General features: G+C 41.7%; 1 protein-coding gene across 4 annotated transcripts in view; it reads right to left on the reverse strand.

Moving 5' to 3' along the window:
- The window catches only part of LYN (LYN proto-oncogene, Src family tyrosine kinase), a 115801-nt gene that overhangs the window by 25123 nt on the left and 67453 nt on the right, over nucleotides 1–23225 (reverse strand). For all 4 annotated transcript variants that reach the window (XM_077876909.1, XM_077876910.1, XM_077876911.1 and 1 more), the window contains exons 9-10: nucleotides 13676–13858; nucleotides 11626–11702 (exon numbers count right to left, since the gene is read on the reverse strand). In XM_077876909.1, the coding sequence (XP_077733035.1) occupies nucleotides 11626–11702; nucleotides 13676–13858 (260 nt within the window). The remainder of the gene's footprint in view (nucleotides 1–11625; nucleotides 11703–13675; nucleotides 13859–23225) is intronic.

The following is a 23225-nucleotide window of genomic DNA, read 5'->3' on the forward strand; positions in this document are numbered from 1 at the left end:
AGACCTCCAGGATTATTTACTAAGTACACATTCACATTTATATCATCGTATCATACATGTATATGCCACAAGTTAACATAAAGCAGCTGGAGGTGTTGAGTGTCCAATCACTTGTAGCTTCACTAGGATGCCACACCCAGAGGACACACTTAGCACATTAAAAGACTGAAGATCAATGTCGTTCTGAGGCAGGGTCTTCCATTAGCCCAAGGACCATCTTCTATTTATTTACACGGAGTCCAGCCTGCCCGCTAGGAGCCTGGGCCTGTGGGCAATAAACATAGTCCCTACCTGTGGAGTTTACTTCCTCATGGGGCAGAGAGAAGAGAGCACATCAGCAAACAGACATACCCCAAGTCAGCTGAGAGCTGGAGAAAATATACGGCCACATGTGCTATAATTCAACTCCAACAAAATACTTTGAAAAACTTGAGTTTTGGGGTACCTGGGTGGCTCAGTTGGTTGAGCATCTGCCTTCAGCTCAAGTCATGATCTCAGGGTCCTGGGATTGAGCCTCAAATCAGGCTCCCTGCTAAGAGAGGAGCCTGCTTCTCCTTCTCCCTCTGCTCCTCCCTCTGCTTGTGCTCTCTCTCTCTCTGTCAAATAAATAAATAAAATATTTAAAAAAGGGGGGAGGAGGAGAAAAATTGAGGTGGAGGTAGGTGGAAAGAGAGATGGAGGAAAGGGAGAACTTGTTATAATTCCTTTGAGAATGGCCCAGAAATGAGGGGAAAATGCTAATGTAGAATTTCTAGAAGAGTGTCTTGAAATGGCAACAGGAGATGGGACCTGGTACACAATGCAGGGTGCTGTCACACCAGGAAGGAGGGAGTGCGGGGTGGCTTCCTGCTGCTAGCAAAAGAGATGGCAAGGACATTCACCAAGGGAGAGAAGGAGAAGGAGGTAAGGCTTGGGGGTGGAGGAGAAGAAGGAGGTGACCAACAGCTGTGTAGCCTCCGTGACTGGCTTGGAATCAGAAGTGCGGAAAGCCAGTGAGTCTCGGCAGTGCCAGGGGCCCAAGGGGGTCTGCAGAAGCCAGGCCAGGCCAGAAGAAAAGCACGAGGCAGGTGGAACGTGGGAACAGTGCATCGTTCCGTGGGCTGAAAGGGCTGGGAAGCTATGGTTGGAGGTGGAGTCCCAGGGTGGGGCCGGCGGGAGGAGGTGGGCAAGACAGATGGGGGCTGGTGGACCGGCTGGGACTTGTGGAGGGGTGGTCCTCAGCATGGAGTGGCCTTCGTGGGGCAATGGAGGACAGAGGACAGTCCTGGAGGAGAGGAAGACAAGAAACAGGCCTGAGTCTGAAGGTCTCTACAAACAACTTCAGGGTGTCCAGGGGCTGGAGGGAGAAAGCAGTGAAGCAAGGCAGTGACAAGTGTCCAGAGATTCGGGAACAGCTATAACGGGGAGGGAGGGTGGACTTCAAAGTTGGGGTTCCTCGCAGGGGAGGGGGGAGCAGGGAGATCGAAGGTCTGGATCTTCCATAGGTAGGAGGTACGAAAATGATCTTTGTTAACAAACATGCAAGTAGTCGCTTCTGTAACAAAAAGCGTTGCCCAGAAAATCCTGTTCTAGACACGGGAGGAGAGGTGCCTAGAATTCTTAACAAGAGCTGGAAATCTTGACACTGGAAGAAGAATCAGCCAGCCCCACCACCCCTTGAATTCCAGCATTCTCACCTCCACTGGCTGCTGGTACAGGCACAGAGACAGGGCTCTCCCCAACCCCAGGGAAAGGAGCCAAAAGATCTGAAGGACACAATAGGATGAAAAACTTGCTCAGTATTCCCCCCTCCCCAAGTTAAATGCATCCACAACTCGCTTTGGTGTTAAGTGTTTCGCTTATCATTTCTCCTTCCTCCTGGCATCCTCTGTTCCACTGACCACGAGGAGAAACAAAGCAGCTCTTTGTCTTTGTATAAAGGCCCAGATACTTGTATTCTACTTCCTCCTTCTTTTCTCACTTCTATTTAGACCAACAAGGTAAGTTTTGTGCAGGAATGTAAACACACTTGGGGGAAGAGGAAGAATAAATGTATCTGGAAAATACTTTATGGGTAAATACACCTGAAGAGTGACCCAGAATGTGTACTCTTCTAAACACTCTTTCAGAGCTTATGAAGCAGAGAATAAAGAATTTATTGTCTTAAACTGAATATAGGAAGTCTGCACTTTGGTCCATCTAGTCATTCAACAAATATTATTGAGCACCTACTGTTTACACGGCACTAAGTGCTAGGGATACAAAGGTAAACAAGAACTTATCAAAATATTCAAGTTGCAGTAAGCGTTATGAAAGAAACTAACAGGAGGCCAAGGTAGAGAAGAATGGAGTGAGCAAGGGCTTGGGATGGAATAGTTTTAAGACAGATGGTTGGGGGAAACGTCCTCGAACATAAGGGCAGTGAGGCATGGAACAGAAGGGGTGGCTTCCAGGGGTGGGCTCAGGAGAGGGACCAAGATGGCACAGAGCCTGGTTGGCTCCTGATGGGAAGAAGGCAGGATGCCGGGAAGTTGTACTCATAGGCCATCAGGACATATTGTAAATGGGATGGGAATCCATTAAAGGTGCTAAGCAGGTATGCAAAGTCCCCCTAATGGTGAGGTACTTCAGACGGTCTACTTCACAAGGACAAAGAAGGAAGGAAGGGGTGGTGGCCGGGAGGCCAAGGAGAGGTGGCAATGGGGAGTTGAGGCTCAACAGGTGGGGACTTCCAGTTTGGGAAGATGGAAAAGTTCTGGAGCTGGATATTGGGAACGGTCGCAGAACAGTGTGGATGTACTTCTTGCCACTGAACTGCACACTTAAAAATGGTTAACATGGTATATTTTATGTTATGTATATTTGACCACAATTTTAAAAAAAAGCACAAATACATTTATCTCATCGGCCCCGCCTACTCCATGCAGTGTGGGAGGAGGAAGGCAGGGAGACCCTACGAACAGGTTGCCGGGTAAATTACAAAGGGGACACTGCTACTAGAACATGACTCCTTGTTTACCCGAAAGTCACGTGTAACTGGGAGCCCCGAATTTCCACCCGCCCAGCCCAGCAGCACAGTTAAGAGGCAACCAGCCACCATTGTTCAGATGAGACCTGACGGTGAGTGGGTCAAGGGAGATATATTTCAGAAGAAGGAACGAGAGAGTTGGTTGACCAGCTGTCTATCAGGGCAGGGGGTGGAAAGAAGGGAGGCTTGAGGAGCTGCCCCTGGAGTGGAGGCAGGGGGATGGTGGGAGGAAGCCAGGCTGGGAGGTCCTTACAGGCCCATAGCCTGAGGACTCTATGACCTCCTTGGCCCTGGCTGCTGCTCTAGGGCAGGAGCTCTGGGGGTTGCAGAGGGTGGGGGAGAGGCAAGGGGCTTCCCAGAAAGGGGTGTCCCCATAAAGAGGGGTGAGGCCTCATGGTGGCATCTGCGGCTTGGCTGCCCTCTGGCAGCCCTGTGGCATCCCTGGTTCCTCGGGCAGGACCCTCAGTCTGGCTGCCAAGCTGCACCAGGGGGATCAGATAACTCAATACCCCTCATGGAGGACACCAAAGCAGGCCTCTGCCATGCTGGCCCGAGGCTGCAAAGTTACCACAGTGACACCGGGGAAACGCACTCCAGGCACCAAACTGACCTCAGAATAAACCCTGAAGACAACAGACTTACTAAATTGGGGGTGACGTTTGGTGATTCGATTTAAAACAATTTTTACATTTTACCAAACCTCATGAGCAATATAACAGTCTTAAGGTTCCAAAGACAAGGGAAGAAAGTTCTTTTTTTCTGCAGAAAACGACACAAGCATATTTTTTTTAAAGATCATTGAAAAGTCTCTCTTTAAGTAATTTTCTTTCCTTTTTTTTTTTTCCTTCATAGGAAAAAAAATCAGTATGAACTTACTTTTGAAAGTAAGGACTATCCAATTGCCTTTAAGTAATGACAGCAATCAGTTATTTAAGAGTGCGGCCAGGGAGTGGTGAGGGAGGACTGGGAGGAGAGGCGGAGGGTGAAGAAGAGCCAACCAGGTCTAGAGAGGAAGTCGTACAGATAAAGGAAAAGATTCAAGAACTGGGAGCCGGGGAGGACAGCCAGGGACAGAGAAGGGCGACGAGGCCAGGCGCTGCGCTCCCATCTGAACCGCTGCACTGACAGGTCCAGCCACGTTCTCCAGGGACCTCCTTGCTGCAAAACTCCGATGCAAGTGCCCACCTCCTCCTTACAGGCTGTCTCCCCAGACGAGGCTCCTGGCACCCCCTGGCTAGCCTCCGTCCTTCCCCCGGGGCTCTGCCCTCTTCACCCATTCTCCCTGGGAAGTCATCAAATCCCCATTGAAAGGATATTTGCCAGGGAGTGAGGGTGTGAGAGCGGAGGCACACGTATCATAGTAAATACAAACAGTGCTCACCAACCACCCGAAGGTAAAATCAAATGCAAAGGGTAGACCTGGAACTCCTGGGAGGCCATTTGCTGAGTAGAAGCCTCTTTTGTCTTTCTCAAATACATCTTTTCAGAGTCCTCTATCATCTATCTATGTTCCCTATCTACCTTAGATTTTACTTATTTATTCATGAGAGAGACACAGAGAGAGGCAGAGACATAGGCAGAGGGAGAAGCAGGCTCCTTGTGAGAAACCTGATTGGGACTCGATCCCACGACCCCAGGATCATGACCTGAGCTGAAGGCAGACCCTCAACCACTGAGCTACCCAGGTGCCCCTCAGAGTCATCTATGAAACAAGGAACTGTTGTTCCGATGTAATTCAAGAGGGTTGTGTCCCCCCTCCTATTCTTCCCACATACCAAATTTGTACCCCCTTGTGCCTCTTTTCTGTGTCCTTATGCACCAACTTCCATCCAAGACTCCTCCTTACCTCCAACTCTCTCAGGCTAGCAGGGCTAACCCTGGCTCTTAAGGTCACCCCCTCCAGGAAGCCTACCTGTTCCTGCCACCTGGCCCCCCCGGGGTTATGCTATGCAAGTAGCCCAAAGCACCCGTCGCAGAAAGGCCCTGCCGTATTCCTAGCGTGCCATCCACTGCTGTTACTTATCTACCAAGCTGTGCTCTGTACACGTTTGTGGGTGAAAAAGAGGGCAGTGTCTCAAGAGAGTGAGTGGAACATGGGGAAAGCAAGCCACGGGCTTTGGACAAAGATCAACTGGAATTCACACTCTGCTACTCCTTTCAAGGTGCTCCCATCTACATTTTAAAATTGTGAGCAGCTGGTAATAAACTCTGTCTACTGCTGAACTACTTTTATTTAATTGTGGCCTTGTAGGCTTCCATGATAAGTCCCTAAAGAGGAAATTATTTTTGTGACTTACAGTAGCACCGACCAGAAACTGCCACCCCCAGGACAAAATAATATTGAGATAAGAGGAAGATCTGGCATGCAGACCAGAAGTACCACCTCCTCCCCTTTACATTAGCTTAAAGCTTTGGATGGCTGCTAGAAAGTTTTCCAATCAAAATTGAAACAAGAATAACATCGTCTGCCCTCTCTGCTATTTTAAACAGCCAGTCATGGTTCCTCTGCCTAAGCCCGCTAAACAGCCCCACCCCCACTTACCAAAGTGGGGAAAAAGAGAGTTCTCATTTGATACTATTTTTAAATGACAGTTTCCCATTCTTTCAACTTTTTCAGAAGGAAACTGCATATGATCCAGTTTTGCAATTCTGACAGTACCTTTAGTTTCATTTGCCCATTTTGCAAGTTTTCATAGTCAAAGTTGAAGTCTCAGACATAAAACTCACTATGCAAAACAGATAGAGACCATCTACACTCCTGCCGCCCGGGTACTGTAGCCCTGTGAAACATTCATATTCCTTTATTTACAGCAATATATCAAGGTCTTATATCAGTGTCATCTGAACACACCCAAAATCATTAATGACACTTTCAAATAATGATTCACATAGATATTCTTGGTAGATTTTCTTAGTCGTGGTGTTTTAGAGTTGAAACATCATGCTGTGGGAAACCTAACCTGTCTCTCTGATTTTACAGATGAGGACTAGGCCCCTGAAATGATTGTTCCCAGGCAGGAGTAGGTTTTCCAGGCCTCAGCTCAATGCCTTCCCCACTATTAACATCATCAATAGCTCAGTTTACAAAATGAGAGTGATGTTTCTCATATTCTGTACAAAGAGTTAGCCACCATCTCCATATTTTATATTGGGATTTATGTTCCCTGCCATGGTTCCTTCGTAATGCATCCTGGGTGACTACCACACACCCCAGCCAGCGTAGCGTGCCACTCAGATTATTTTGTAGAATTAATTATCTCTTCTGTGCCAGCCTTTTCCCCCTCTGAGGAGGCTTCCATGCTTGAAAGAAGAGTTGGCAATGTGGGGCCTCCATGCAGAGTCATGTGTGAGAATTCTGGGGTAAAGAAGTGAGACCAAATATGGAGTGGAAAGGAGATCTGGCCTCCTGGACACAGGGCATACCAAGTCTGAGGTTTTCCCTTGCCACTGGATCTGATTCAATATCTCCATGCAATTCCTCCTCCAGTTTAAGTAAATTAAATGGGACGACACTATCAATCAAGGGTAGATTAATAAAGGTTTCGAAAATAAAGTAGTTGCTTCATTATATCATGGTGGGGGAAGGGGGGCTGGGTAGCCATGAGTTGCAGAATAAGAACCTAACTTATCTTTTACGTTCTTTACAAAGAGGTAGAATGAGGAGACACATTACCTGACGATATTGGCAAATACTCTAGAGACTTTGCAGCAAGTTCCCTCCAGACACTCATTTACCACCGAGAGATGAGTGGGTCCCAACCTAGAGTTACTGCAAGAGATTCCCAGTCTTTGTCTTGTTTTCTCAGTCAGCAGATACTCAAATGAGGGGGTAGTTAAATGGCAATTGGCCTTCTTACTCAAAAAGGTTGAGAATTACACAGACAGATTTCTGGCCTTCCTCAGTTTACCAAATTCCAATTTAAAATGTGGCTTAAAAAAAATAAAAAAATAAAATGTGGCTTAAATGTCATGGATGGGGCGTTGGGCATAATATGGCTGAGCATAATCACTATGTGAAAGAAAGATCTAGGGGTCCCTGGGTGGCTCAGCGGTTTAGCGCCTTCCTTTGGCCCAGGGCATGATCCTGGAGTCCCGGGATCAAGTCCCACATCGGGTTCCCTGCATGGAGCCTGCTCCTCCCTCTGCCTATGTCTGCTCTGCCTCTTTCTCTCTCTCTCATGAATAAATAAATAAAGTCTTAAAAAAAAAAAAAGAAAGAAATATCTGTCTGGCAATAGAGATTTTTTTTTGGAGGGGGGAATTGCTGGATATCATCAATTCTGATAAGCAAAATCCATTAAGGGGTAAACATGCATTATCAGCGATGTGTCAGGTACAAAACGATCTTAAGAGCAACTCTGATCTTGGAATGCAAGTGTGAGACAATGCAGAGGAAAGACGTTATCTAAAGTCAGAAGACTCAGGACCAAGTCCAGCACTTCTAGCCACTTGCTCTGTTACCTTGGACAAACCCAAGGTCACTTCTTCAATTATAAAATGCAGTAAATTATGATATAAATGCTTTCTGGGCTCAAACTAGAAAATGGACGTAGAAAGGCTTTATCAACTGGAAGGAGTTAAAAAAAGGGTACTTGTTGCCATGAATGTAACACTAACTTTGACTTTTCTGTTTCTACTGCAGTTTTACTCATACACAATTGTCCATTTCGTTTTTGGTAATATTTGCCCTTCAGCGATGTTGCCACCAAAAAGCCAGACACGCTCTGGTTTACTTGTCCTGAATCCCAAGAGGATTTCTCTGGCCACCATCTTGCAACTGTGAATTTCTCAACGTCTGTCCTCTAAGTTGTACAAGGCTAAGATACCGATTCCACTTCCATGCAAGGGAGTTCTCACAAATGCCAATCCTTGTCATTTCAAGTTCATTTTTCTCCTCTCACAGGCGGCAAAGGCTGGGAGGGAATTATGTAGTCTCTGCTCTGAAGGCACCAAACTTCTTCCGCAAAGGGGTAATTTTCCAATGTTAGCACAAAGAGCAGAGCATCGCTTCATTTCATACAAGAGGGAAAGCACTGGGAGAGCTACTTTAATTGGGATTTCTCCCTCTCCATTAAATGCGGAGGAAGGCCAGTGAGCCAAGAGACAGGCTGCAAGGCATAAATCACACTTGGGCTCAAAAGAGCTTTTTAGGACTCATCCTGAGACAGGAAGTGATGAAATCAGCTCTCACATGAACCGAGAGGCTGTCATGCACCCTCACCCACTTCCTGTCTTGACTGGTGTAAGAGGAGGATGGTGAGGGGAAAGCAGAACTTGGGGAAGTAGATTGTGAGGAGAGGGAAGAAGAGACTGGTGAGAAGCTGTGGGAAAAGTCCCAGTGCTGTCCCTCACCCCTGTTCCTTCATCCTTCTGAGACAGATTAAGTAAGCTGGTTTCTTTCATTCTCAACCTCTCTTTGTGAAAAACAGCTGAATTTCATTATACCCTCTTGTGCTCTTTGCTATTAACAATGCTAACAGAACAAAGTACACACTACTGCCTGCCCTTGTTGAGAGTCAAATATAGACTTACCTGTATCTCCGGCTTTACTCTCTGTCCACTCTAAAGAGTCAAGGAAAGAAGGTATAGAAAGGATGGATTATGAAGTATGTGGGCACCAGGTCTCTTCTAACACCTTGGGCCAGCTTTATTAATATTTATTATTCTCTTCTTACTCACTATGGAGAAGTGACAGAGCTAACTGGTGGCACAGGATGGAGAGGAGAAGGGGAAAAAATTCAGAGACGACTTTTTGTATATAAAGAGAATTTCAGAGGAGTGTTGGCAGAGCCAGGCACAAAACGAATCGACAGTATCACAGTGGGAACGCACATCAGGTGCGTTGTGCCAATGCATCAGGTACATGGTTTCAGACTGAAAGTGAGGCGTGCAGACCCCATTCCTTGATGGCAAGGTTCAGGACTTCTTCCCATGCTATCGATATCATAACAAGAAAAGTCACAAGCAAATGAAGCAGATGATAGTCAAAGGTGGGGCAGCATGTGGTCTCAGAAGGAAATGGGTCTCCTGGAGCAAAGGCTTGGGAAAGAGTCTGGGTGAAGTTTGCACCATGAACAAAGATGAACTCAAAAGGAGATCCTATGAGGTTACAAAAAAAGAATTTTGTGAAAAATCACATGCCGAGTGACATTCTGGGTGATGTTGACCTGCTGACTCTCCCGCTGACACTTACCATCCATGCACTTAGACTAGATGTCTCACCAGTTCAACCCAGTGGTCACTGCTGGGCAAGAAACCCTGGGCAGGGAAACAAGACTTTAACTAGCAGGAGTTGGATTTGGAATACTGGTTTGGCGGTGGCCTCGATTATCCTGGGCCCCTCCTCTCACCAGGGGCAGGGGGTTTCAGCCCCATCACAGTTGACAAGAGGAGTCAATTGAAGCCACCTGGAATCTACAATTTGAAAGTGATGGTCAATGCCAGGCTCCAGGATAATCTTCCTTCAGAAATACAAAGAGAGCAACTTTTTCCCCCAACTCATTTTTAAGTTAGAAAAAGTTACCTTTTTAAGCAACAGTATGAATTTACAAAGTTAAAGAACAGATACAGAGACGCTGAGTCGGACCTTAAAAACTTTGACTATGTTGAGATAAGGTTTTATAAGGTATGTCGGACAAAATCAAATAAAAAATACCAATGTGACAACATAAAGTCCTTCTCTAGGTACAGTATATACCCTGATGTGCATAATTTCCATATAATTGTAGATCTTATGTAACCCTAGAGAACTACAGGCACACAGAGATCAGACCCTCAGCTCTACTTGAACTATGACCACTTAGTCCTCTAGGCCACAGGCCCCACTTTTCCATATCCCTGTCAGTCCCCTTCCCTTACTGAGAAGTGGGTGCAACAAACCTTCATTATACTCAAGTGTCTCATCTACATGGGATGCCAAAATCACTGCCCAGATCGAGGGCCTCGATGGCCTATCAATGTCAAGTGTGACGCAAGTTCATCGATTTCCGTTTTCTCCACTTTCTGACTCCCTATCTACATAGGATCTAGAGCTACATCCCTCCAAGTAATCATTCTTCTTACTGCAGAGCAGTGGTTTTCAAACTGTAGTCCTGGAAACCCTGGAGTCCATAGAGCCTCTCAGGGGCCAGGGTAGAGAGTCTGAGTAAAGTCAGGGCTGTTGGACTCTTTCTCTTCTCCCAGTTTCTACCATAGCGATCTTACTTCATTCCATACTAGATATTGGGATTCCAGATCATCTTTAAATTTCTGATTCAGATAAGGAACCTACTAAAGCTTGTTAAGTTTGGGTAGATGAGATGGGGGCTGATAGATGACGTCATCACACACCTTTGCCAGAACAATGGGGACAGTCATCCCGAAGATTCTCTCAGCTTCCACCAAGAGGCTCTGAAGTGCTTATGTTCATGGCAATCTGTGATTAGATTAGACCTCAACATCTCCTGAAAATAGGAATCCCCATTCCCATTTGATGGGTGGACAAACTAACCCAAAGAGGCAAAAGACTTCCCGAGTGGTTCTGGCTCCTGAGTCAGAGCCACAAGCCAGGCGCCACACTACGCTAGTGTTTGAATATTGAACACCAGCTCTGCCCACAATGCTCTGCTGTAGAATATGTGTTCTGACCCCACCTTAGTATGTTACCTGCATACTAATGCATTCCTTTGATCTCATCTTCCCAAGAAGGCCACCTCAAGTTCCCAACTTAAAGAGAGTCTCAGGGTAGAAGTGGGAGTAAGAAATGAAGATCATAAAGGTGACCCTTTCCTGGAACTTCTAGAAATCTCTTCTGCTGCTTCAGGCTTTATGGCACGTGGCCGTTCCCACATGAACTACCCATGGCCAGTATCAAGAAACACAACAAGCAAATTATCAAGGATGACTAGGAGATACAATTAGACTATTAATAGTCAGTAGCTGGCATTGTTCCAATGCATATTTCCCTGGCACACCAGGTACATTGCTGGGTTTCTGGGTAACTTCCCTCTGTCCTTAAATGCACTTCAGGAAACGTGTGATTCCAAAGTAATCAAATTCTCAACTTTTTGGCTAGTTCTAGAAATATTATACATTACATGGGTATTTCTTAGAACCCTAAAGGCATATCCATCAGGAAGGATCGGAAGGGGATAGATAAAGAAAAGAATATAGTTCCTCTGTTTTCAAGAACACTAGGTACTTAAAAGCATCTGAACCTTAGGTTAGTAACTCCAATATCACGCATGCATCACTTCGAATGTGCTGTGCTCAGACCACATGATATTGCATCTCCAAGATGTGGCACAAAGTGACCACTTCTGCTGCATTGTTTCTATAGCTCGTGCAGGTGTAAACATTGCTAAGTGTGAAGAGCCCTTAGCAGGTGTGAACCCCAGTATAAGAGGCTGACATGTTTTAGGGCAGCTGACATCCAAGTCAGAGCTCGACACACACACACACAGATGACTTCGGTGTGAAGCACCCATTACTGTCTCCAAGGAAGTGCACTTTGGAAGGCCTTTTTCTCAGAACCACTACTGGGAAACATCCAACAAAAATGCCTTCTCCCTGGAACTTCGTGACTCTGAAGCAGGGAGGTCTTCGCGAACTTACATGCACCCTGATTTTTAATACGTCACCTGGGCAGAAAAGTCAATTAGCTTTGGAAGCAGCACTTTCCCCCCCTCATCGCTCTTCAGGAAATCCAGCAAACTGCCTGTTGATAGAGGAGGAACTAGTCAGTGTAGTTCAAACACACGAGACCAAAAGCCAAACAAGTCAAAGGATCATTACTATCAGCAGGGGGACCCACAAAATGATCACCTTGGCAGTTCTGTATGGCCGCAGTGCCCTTTCCTGAAGTTGGTCAAACCCAGTTACCTTCGACCTGATGCGAAATGTAGTGTGTGGGTTGGGTAAGAAAGGGTGACGGTGGACAGTGTATTTTTCTAGCTCTGGGTGTCTGAGAACAGTGCATTCCAGAGCACTTAGCACCTGCTGCCACAGTCCACTTGCTGCAGCTGTCTGATCCTCAGAGCTGCTCAGAACCAGAAAGCAGCAAGTCCTCCCAGCAGGCCTGCCTGGAGCAGACACTGGGCTAGGCTCGCTCCTATCTGTGTGTCCAGCAAAAACACAGAGGCAGCGCATGCCGCAGGTGCTCAGTGAGTGTCTGATGAACACACTGTGCTTTGCACCTAAGAGAAAGTGTGTCGATGAACCCTCCTACTTCCTATGGCTTCATCTCTAAAACAAGACCTGCTTTTCTCCTAGAATTTAAAGAGTCAACCTTAGGCAAGTTACTTCCCTGTAACATCTTAGTCTCTATAAAGTGGGCATGTCCTACTAGCTATTATCAGAGGCCCTGTGGGGATAGATTTAAAGAATGTGCCACACGGTGCTTAGCGGGAGGTAAGCACTCAATAAATGTCCTGCTACTTCGCCCACAACACAGAACAATGGTGCTTAGCCCTCAGATTGCTAAGAAGATTAAGGGAGCTTACCCAGGGAAAGCATCAAGAACAATCTGGTACGGAGTAAATCCTTAATAAAGGCTAAATTCTAGGGCACCTGGGTGGCTCAGTGGTTGAGCGTCTGCCTTTGGCTCTGGTCCTGATGCTGGGGTCCTGGGATGGAGTCCCACACCAGGCTCCCGTGGGGAGCCTGCTTCTCCCTCTGCCTATGTCTCTGCTTCTGTGTCTCTCATGAATAAATAATTCTTTAAAAATCTAAAAAAAAAGGCTAAGTACTATTATGAGGAGAAACTCATATTTACATTTTTTATTCAGAATACTATTAGCTGCTTAATTCAACAAGTATTTACTGAACTCCTACAAAGTGTCTGATCCTGAGTCTGCTTTCTGGGTTATAGCAACCTAAGCCACAGAGGCTAGTTGTTTTGTTTTTTGTTTTTAAACAACATCCTCTTTTGGAAGGACTCTGAGGAACTGATATTCTGAAATACTGACATATATTAAATTAAAAAATGTAATATTCATCTTTCTAATCTATTCAGCTGTGACATCACACTATGATCTCCATGATGCATGAGATGATTGTTAACTTGCTATTATTGTTTATGTTTCTTTCTTTTCATTCCTTTACTCCTTCTGAAGATTTTCAAAGAGCTATTTAGTGGTTTCTTAGTATTGTTCACTGACCTAGAGGAAGGAATTCAAGGAATTTAAACCCTGTTATCTGAAGGTAATATGGGTGGGAGAAAAACGTGGTGTTGGACACTTCTTGTTCAGTGATTCTGATTACAGAAGAATCTAACCTCTGACAATTTAAAAAATGTTCACATTTTAAAGTGACACCCTGAACATTTAGATAATGCTAGAGAGGAAAATGATCACGTTTTAGGATTTTGAGAACTCTCATTTTAAATATGTAACAAAAATACTCTTATTTGAAATATGTATTTTTGGGACAAATATTTTATTGCATGCTATTCTTATGGCTAATACGAATAAGAAGACAAATGCAGGGGAAATAGAGTATATATTATTTCTATAATAAACATAACACGTATATTTCTGGTGAGGTGGTTTATGAAAATGCTTTGTTGCCTCATATTTTCTGATTTTTCAGTAGTGACCATGCTGTTTTAAAATTAAAATTATTCGAACATTCTGTGAACATTTTGGAACTTTAAGCCTTTCAAAAACTTAGGGTTTGGGGGGTGGTGCTCACCCTTGGCCATGTACTCGGTGATGATGTAGATAGGCTCCTCTCTGGTGACCACGGCATACAGCCTCACCAGCTTGTCATGTTGAAGGGTCTTCATGAGGTTTGCTTCCTCCAGGAATGCTTGCACAGACATAGTGCCTGGTTTCAGGGTTTTTACAGCCACTTTGGTACTATTGTTATAGTAACCTAGAAAGAAAGCAGAAGAGAGGGCATGTTTTATCCAACTGAAAACCAAAAACTTTATGCAGTGAGAAGAAAATTTAGTTATAGATAGAAAAAACTTATATAAAACTCTAGACAGTGTTAATGTTAGGTGAGGTTGAGTGTGTGAGAGGTTGAGTGTGTGAGAATTCTTTGTACCATCATTACAAAAAATCTAAAATTATTCCAAAATCAAAAAAGCTTTCATCAAGCATTATTTTTGAGAAAACCTCTATATGAACTCCATCATGGGGTCAGAGATTTTCCTCTAATGAATAAAATGTTCTTTATCAAAAACCAAAACAAAAAAATGCATGCTAAGGTATACTCTTACACATACCACACACACACACACACACACACACCACACCACACACACTCACACACACACTCACATGCAAACCTGGAAGAAAATACTAAAATATGCCAAATCCTGGCCATCTCCAATAGCACAATTAGAGTTATTTCAACTGTGTTCATGATACCTTTAACTATCAAATTTTCTACTATGAATATTTATTATTTTTGTAGTCAGAAAAAAAAAAGGTTTGCACCTCTAAAAACTGCTTGTATACACTAACTCTAAAGTACAACATACTAGAGTCAGATAAGACTTTCCCCAAGTTTTCAAAGAGAACTGGACTTGGGTGACTCTCCATGAGCAAAGGCTTCTGTACTGAAATGTTTGGGAACCACTGCCTGCCAACCCCTTCCCGGGCCCAGGAGATGCAGCAGAAGCATTCAGAGTCCCACAGTGAAGAAACCTGTCGGGCTTGGCTGACCTCAGCATTTTCCACATTTTCTTGACCACAGGACACACTGTCATGTACCTTTTCACACCCTGAGGAATGCACTTTGGGAAATACTGACTTCTTAATACAGTTTCCTCAAGGCACCTTTTTCTGGAACCTGCCCCAATGATGTGCTCACTTCTGAGCCTGATTTTCTCCTGAGGCAGCCTCTTCTCAATAGTTTGACAAAGAAGAAATAGAGATAATCACTTTCCCTTTTCCCTTCCTCTCTTTCTGTTTTTTTTGGGTTTTTTTTTTGCAATTATTTTTATTTAGCTGAATTTATTTATTTTTTTTATTGGAGTTTAATTTACCAACCTATAGCATAACACCCAGTGCTCATCCCATCAAGTGCCCCCCTCAGTGCCCATCACCCTTTCTGTACTTCTCTTGAAAGTGCAAGAAAAAGGTGAGGAAGGAGTGGCAGTAGGTTGCCACCCTGAAACTCTCTGCGAGTTGCTCTACTTGTGTATTACAGCTTGTTTCTTTTGTTTGTTTGTTTGTTTGTTTGTTTTTACCTGCCCCGCAAAATGGTGCTATATAGTGTCTGGTCTCTTTGTTAGATCACATAATTATTTGTATAAGTACAGAATACAGAGATGACCGGAGGCGTGTTCAATGAAACATTTCTGAGTGGTAGAATTTGCAATGACTTTTACTTTCTTTTGTTCTTTTCCATTTTGATTAATTTTGTGAATGAATATGTATCTTTCTTTACAAAAGGAATTTTTTAAAAAGAAATTATGTCTCTGTTTCCATACCTCCCATGGACAAGTATTAGTTTACAGCTAATAGTCAACCATAGTTAATAATTTTTATTCTGATTACTAACACTAACTTTTCCTTTTATATTTCACTTTGATTTGTACCTAATAGTAGCTTGCTGTGTTATACAGAAAAATGAAAAATGCAATATATATATATTTATATATATATATACTTATAAATATATATATATTTACTTTATATATATAGTAAAGTAAGTGTTAGAACGTATGGATAAGACAGTAATAAAAAGGTGACAAAATATTGAAGTAGGTATTTTCAAAAGCCACAACCTACAGAAAATAATGGAATAAAATATATTGAATTGATTTTCCACCATGATCCAGGAATTGCACTACTGGGTATTTACTCTCAAAATACAATAACACTAATTCAAAGAAATACATGCACCCCTATGTTTACAGCAGCATTATTTAAAATAGTCAAACTATGGAAGCAGCCCAAGTGTCCATCAATAGATTAACGGATAAATAAGACATGATATATATACGCAATGGAATACTATTCAGTCATAAAAAGAATGAAATCTTGCCATTTGCAACAGCATGGATGGAGCTTGGGAGTATAATGCTAAGCTTAATAAGTCAGAGAAAGATAAATTCCATATGATTTCACTCATATGTGGAATTTAAGAAACAAAACAAACAAAGGAAAAAAAGAGAGAGAGAGAGAGAGAGAAACTAAGAAATAGATTCTTAACTATAGAGAACAAACCGATGGTTAGCAGAGAGGAGGGGGATGAGGAAATGGGTGAAATAGGTGAGTATACTCATCATGATAAAAAAATTAAAAATTTTTAAAAATTAAAGCAAAGATTCATTATCAATTTGTTTAAAGGTTTACACACAGTATTCGGTTACACGAATATATCTAATAAGTGAATTCAGTAAAGTCACAGGATACAAAGTTAATATATAGAAATCTGTTTTATCTTGATACACTAAAATGAAATAGCAGAAAGAGAAATTAAGAAAACAATCCCATTTATAATTGTACCAAAAAATAATAAAATATCCAGAAATAAGTTTAACCAAAGAGGTAAAAGACCTGTACTTTGAAAACTATAAAACACTGAAAAAAGAAACTGAAGATGATGCAAACTATTGGAAAGATATACTATGCTCATGGATTAGAAGAATTAATATTGTTAAAATGACCTTACTTTGCAAAGCAATTCATAGAATCAATGTAATCTCAATCTAAATGCCAATAGTATTTTTTACAGAACTAGAACAAATAATCTGAACATTTGTATGGAATCACAAAAAAACCCTGAAGAATCAAAGCTATCTTGAGAAAGAACAGGAAAGAAAGAAAGCTGGAGGCATCACAATACCAGGTTTCAAGATACAGCACAAAGTTACAGTAATAAAAACAGTATGGTACTGGCACAAAAATAGACACATCAACAGAATAGAATAGAGCCCAGAAATAAACTCATACTTGTATGGTCAACTAATCTGTGACAAATAAGGCAAGAATATACAATGGGGAAAGATAGTTTTTACAATAAGTAGCATTAAGAAAATTGGACAACTACATACAAAACAATGAAACTGGGCGACTTTCTTTCACAATACACAAAAATAAACTCAAAATGGATTTAAGATTTAAATATAAGACCTAAAACTATAAAGCTCCTAAAAAAAAATAGGCAGTAAATTCTTGAAAATCAGCCTTTGCAACACATTTATAAATATGTTTCCTCAGGCAAGGAAAACAAAAGCAAAATCAATCTATTAGGACTACACCAAAATGCTATTGCATAGCAAAGGAAACCATTAACAAAATGAAAAGACAACCTACCAAATGGAAGAAAATATGTGCAAATGATACATCCAATAAGGGGTTAATATCCAAATATATATAAGGAGATTATGTAACTCAACACCAGAAAAACCAAATGATCTGATTAAAAATGGATAGGGGACCTGAACAGACAATTTTCCAAAGAAGACTTACAGATGGCTAACAGGCATATGAAAAGGTACTCAACATCACTAATTATTAGAGAAATGAAAATCAAAACCACAATGAGATCTCACCCCACACCTGTCAGAATGTCTAATATCAAAGACAAGAAATAATAAGTGTTGGTGAGGATGTGGAGAAAAAGAAACCCTTGTGCACTGTTGGTAAGGATGTAAATGTGTGTAGCCACTGTGGAAAACAGTATGGAGGTTCCTCAAAAAATTAACAATAGAAATATCATATGATCCAGTAATTCCACTTTTGGGTATTTACCCAGAGAAAATGAAAACTCTAATTCCAAAAGATATATGCACCCCTATGTTCATTGCAGCGTTATTTGCAAGAGCCAAGATATGGAAGCAATCTAAGTGTCTATCAGTAGACGAATGGATAAAGAACTGGTACACACACACACACACACACACACACAACGGAATTTATTAATCCATAAAAAAGATGATATCTTGCCATTGGCAACAGCATAAATGGACTTAGAGGGCATTATGTTAAGTGAAATATGTCAGAGAAAGACAAATACCATATGATTTCACTTACATGTGGAATCTAAAAAAAACAAAAACAAAAACAAATGAACAAATAAAAAAACAAAATCAGACTCAACAGAGAACAACTGGTGGTTACCAGAAGGGAGGGGGGTGTGGGGAGAGGCAAAATAGGTGTTAGGGAATAAAGAGGTAATAAACCACTTGTTATAAAATAAGTCACGGAGATGAAAAATACAGCATAGGGAATATAGTCAATAATATTGCAATTCTGTTATGTGGTGACAGATGGTAACTACACTTACCTTGGTGAGCAGTGAGTAATGTATAGAATTGTCAAATCACTATTTTGTACATCTGAAAGTAATATAACATTGTGTGTCAATTGTACTTCAATAATAAATACAAAAAATATATATAAAATGCAAAAAAAGGTTTATACATAGATCCTCAGTTACATGACTATATCAGTGGCACAACAACAAGAAAATATACTCTCTTTGACACATGTAACTGACAAACGGACAAAGGACTAGTGTCCAGAATATATAAAGAATTCCTATAAATCAATAAGAAAAATAGAAAATAGACAAAGGTTTGAATGGGCATTTCAAACAGAAGAAGTCCACTGGGTGATAGACGTTAAGGAGGGCACGTGATATAATGGGCACTGGGCATTACATAAGACTGATGAATCACTGAACTTAACCTCTGAAACTAATAATACACTGTATGTTAATTAATTGAATTTAAATTAAAAAATAAATAAAAGAAGTCCAAATAGCTGATAAACATGTAAAAAGAATTCAATCTTATTGAGAGAAATGCAAATAAAGCCATAGGAAGAAACCACCACCCAGCTCAACAAAAATCACAAAGCCTGAAAATGTGAGTGCTGGTGAGCCCATGACCCCGGTAGGAAAACTAGGGCAGCTTTCCAAGGCCTTCTGTGCTCTTTTCTGAGCATCAGTGAAATTCAGCTGTGAAGGTTCTATCTTTACCAGTATTCCCAGCAGTCCATGAAGGATGTTGACAGAGTAGCCTTCTTTCAAGTGCAATCACCTTGAATGACCACACACACACACACACACACACACACACACACACACACGGGCTGTGCTGACCTGCGGCCCACCTCTTTCCAGATATAATTCTGTTGATCAGGAAACGGCATACTGAGAACTCTTGTACATTTTGCTAGGACAAGCACTTTGCAAACAGAGTTGGCAGTATTTAGCAAAGTTGAAGATGCAAACTCCCATGACCCAGCAAATGGACTCCTGGCCACCTTAGAGAAATGCATGTACCTTTCTTTGCGCCAGTACAAAAATGTTCCTAGCATAATTGTCCATAGTGGCTTAAAACTAGGAACAGGGATCCCTGGGTGGCGCAGCGGTTTGGCGCCTGCCTTTGGCCCAGGGTGCGATCCTGGAGACCCGGGATCGAATCTCACATCAGGCTCCCGGTGCATGGAGCCTGCTTCTCTGCCTATGTCTCTGCCTCTCTCTCTCTCTCTCTCTCTCTCTCTCTGGGACTATCATAAATAAATAAAAATTTAAAAAAATTAAAAAAAAAACTAGGAACAGGTCCAGTTTCATCAACAAATAGTGAAATAAATGGATAAACCAGTGTACAACTTGAGTACAAATATAACATGATACAATACAGCAATGAAGGTAAATGAACTGTAGCTACACTCAAAACCATGGACGAACCTCACAACTATAATGCTGAACAGAAGAGTACATTTGGTATGATTAATTTATATAAGGTTTAAAAACAGGCAAAACTAAACTGTATTGTTTGAGGCTGCACACTCCCACATACAGAAATAACAGAAGTGTAAAGAAAAGGAAATTATCACAAAAGTCAGAATGGCACTGCCTTTGGGGGATGATCTTTTGGGGACGGAGAGGTTGGGGTTGGGAAGTGGGGTCTTCTGGGTGCTGGCAAGCTTCCAACATGTGACCTCAGTCAGTACCTGCCACGGTCAGTATCTACCACAGCAGTTTTCATTTTGTAATTATTTGTGATATTGGATATTTGTGTTGTACATACTTTCATCTGTTTGTTATATTAAACAGTAATAAAAATGAAAGAAACAAAACTGTTCTTTGTCATTGAACAATGAATCTCACTGAGACTTTACATCATATAAAATTATGGGTAAAGGATGAAGAAAAAAATGCTTTCCAAGGGTAGGGGAAAAGTTATCAGGAAATAGCCCAGCTGCTAAAGATATTAAAAATGCTGATAAAGAGTTTCAGATGAACAGTGAATAAAACAGCTGTGTCGAGCACAGCTCAAGAATGGCAGCATTTCCCACTTACTGGTGTCTTGGGGCTGGGTATTTAAACAACAGGGCAGGTTTCCAACTTATAGTAAAGGCATGATGTTTATTCGGTGTGAAGACTGAAATCATATTTTCTCAAGATATTCTCCAGTAGGGTGTAGGTTCAATTAATCTAGTCATGGAGACTCAGGTTGGCATCACAGATGCAAATGATTTCGAAAAAAAAAAAATCATTTGAAAGTGAAGAATGACACTTTGGCGCAGTTAAAAAAAGTTGGTGGTGGGCACATCTGGGTGGTTCAGTGGTTGAGCATCTGCCTTCTGCTCAGGGCGTGATCCCGGAGTCCTGGGATCGAGTGCTGCATCAGGCTCCTCATGGGAAGCCTGCCTCTCCCTCTGCCTATGTCTCTGCCTCTCTCAGTGTCTCTCAAAAATAAATAAATAAAAGCTTTAAAAAAAAAAAGGAAAAAAGTTGGTAGTGACAATTTGAGAGAGCTCCGTTTTCAGGTGTGACTAATTTGCTAAAAAGCCCCTAAGTATCATAAAATAGAAATCTGGTTTTAAAAAAAGGATGCATGCAGTTGATTTTGGAAGTTGCTTGGTGATGAATTTCAAGGTGGTTGGCTCAAATGAAAATTTATCCAGCAAAATTGAATTCAAAACAAGTTCCCTTTCTTCTACAAAGTCTCTTCGTAGACCAAGTGGTAACACAAAACATCACCTTTGGCTTCACTGACCAGTCAGTTCCCTCTGAATCCAATAATCCACAGTGGAAAAAAACGTGTCACCAAGCCAGATGTCAAGAGGATCACACGAACGAGAGGAAACAGCTTGAGGGAGAAACTCTTTTCTTTTATCCCCACCTCTCCTCCCCTAGAACAGGTCACTTCCTAGTATTTGTTCACTGCTTTTCAGACCAAAAAAGTCCAGCCCATGAAATGTGACTAGTAGTCTATGAACCATTCCTCCAGCTACACAAAAATAAGAATTTAGTTGGTTAATTTAACAGTGAAATAATTTTTAATTTCTTCTTTTTCTATCAAAGAGAAAAACTAGACTGCTCATCTCTTGAGCAATAAGATACTAAGTAAAAAAGAGAAATAAAAAACGAAATTCAGATAGCCCTAAATTGCAGACCTTGCTCTTACACCAGCACTCAGACAGCTGGAATGACACACACAGACACACCTAGAAGAGGGGCATTCTTTGACCTCTGCTGCAGAAAATAATGTCACCAATCATTATTCTTTTGGTTTTATTCCCAGTATTTCTCCGTCATTTGCACTCAACATAATGATGTGATTTCAATAGTCAAGGCAGAGCTTCCTGACAGAACCATATCTGCAAAGGATCCCAGGTCGAAGTTTCTATTTTGTTCTTTTCTCTTTCTTTTTTCCTTTCTTTCTTCTTCCTTCCTTCCCCACCCCATTCCTACCTCCTCTTCCTTCCTTTCTTTAAGACTAGAAAGAGAGAAGCATGATTGAAAAACAACCATCAATGTCAATATCCCAGCAATAATATCATTGAGTAAAGGTTACATGGGACCTCTTTGTTGAAATACAATTCGTATACCATGCCATTTGCCTGTTTAAAGTATACAATTCATTGGCTTTTATATATTCAGAGTTGTGAGCCCATCAGCACAATAATTGAAATATTTCCATCATATCCATTAACAGTCAAATCCCCATCTTTCCAACCTTCCACCTAAGGCAACCACTCATCTACTTTGTATTTATAGATTTGCCTGGCACAACATTTCATATAAATGGAATCACATAATATGTGGTCCTCTGTGCCTGTCTGGCTTCTGTCATTCAACATAAGAGTTATCCACATTGAAGCATGTGTCAGTACTTTGTTTCTTTTTATTGCTGAATAATATTCCATTGTATGGATACACTACCTTTTCTCTATCCATTCAACTGATGGACATGTGAGTTGTTTATGCTCCTTAGCCATTATGAATAATATTCTTACAAATATTCATGTAAAAGTGTTTGCATGGACATGTTTTCATTTCTCTATTATTTCTTACAATTGCATATGAATCTATAATTATCTCAAAATAAAAAATTTAATTTAAAAACCCCCAGGAAATAGGGGTGCCTGGGTGGCTGAATCAGTTAAGTGTCTGACTCTTGGTTTCAGGCCAAGGCATGATCTCATGGGTCATGGGACTGAGCCCTGCATCAGGCTCCATGCTCAGGAGGGAGTATGCTTGAAGATTCTCTCCTTCTCTCTCTGCCCTTCCCCCAACTTCTGCATGCACACACACGTGTGTATGCTCACTCTCTCTCTAAAATGAATCTAAAAAAAAAAAAAACACAACAAGAAACATTTTGTTGAGTAAGGAAATCCTGAGTAATCTCCCCTATTTCAGTCTTTGCACTAATGTTACCATACTTTCTTTGCAAGAAAATTCAGCATTTAATAATAACAATGGTTCTCTGAGTCCTGTCCACTAAGTGCTCATCTGAGCCATGTCATTTGATCCTCACACCATGCCTACAAAAGCTAGGTTCTGTTATAACCCTTTAGGTGAGCCTCTCTTGTAAAACTTTATTAGTAAATTAAGCAACCTGATTAAAACCTAAGCAAAGGAGTTGAATAGACATTTCTCAAAAAAAGACATATAAACAGCCAGTAAATACATGAGAAGATAAACACATGAACAGTTATGTTCAACATAACTAATCACTAGGGAAATGCAAACCAAAACCACAATGAGACACAATCTAACACCCATTAGGATGGCTACCTCAGAAAGGAAGGAAGGAAGGAAAGAAGGAAGGAAGGAAGGAAGGAAGAAGGAAGGAAGGAAGGAAGGAAGGAAGGAAGGAAGGAAGGAAGGAAGGAAGGAAGGAAGGAAGGATGGATGTTGGTGGGAATCTAAAGTATAGTCACTAGGGAAAACAGTATAGCAGTTCCTCAAAAAAATTAAATATAGAATTTGCCTGTGATCTAGCAATCCTACTTCTGTGTATATACCCCCAAAGAATTAGAAG

Source organism: Canis aureus, chromosome 28 (assembly GCF_053574225.1).
Source record: "Canis aureus isolate CA01 chromosome 28, VMU_Caureus_v.1.0, whole genome shotgun sequence".
Lineage (NCBI taxonomy): Eukaryota > Metazoa > Chordata > Mammalia > Carnivora > Canidae > Canis > Canis aureus.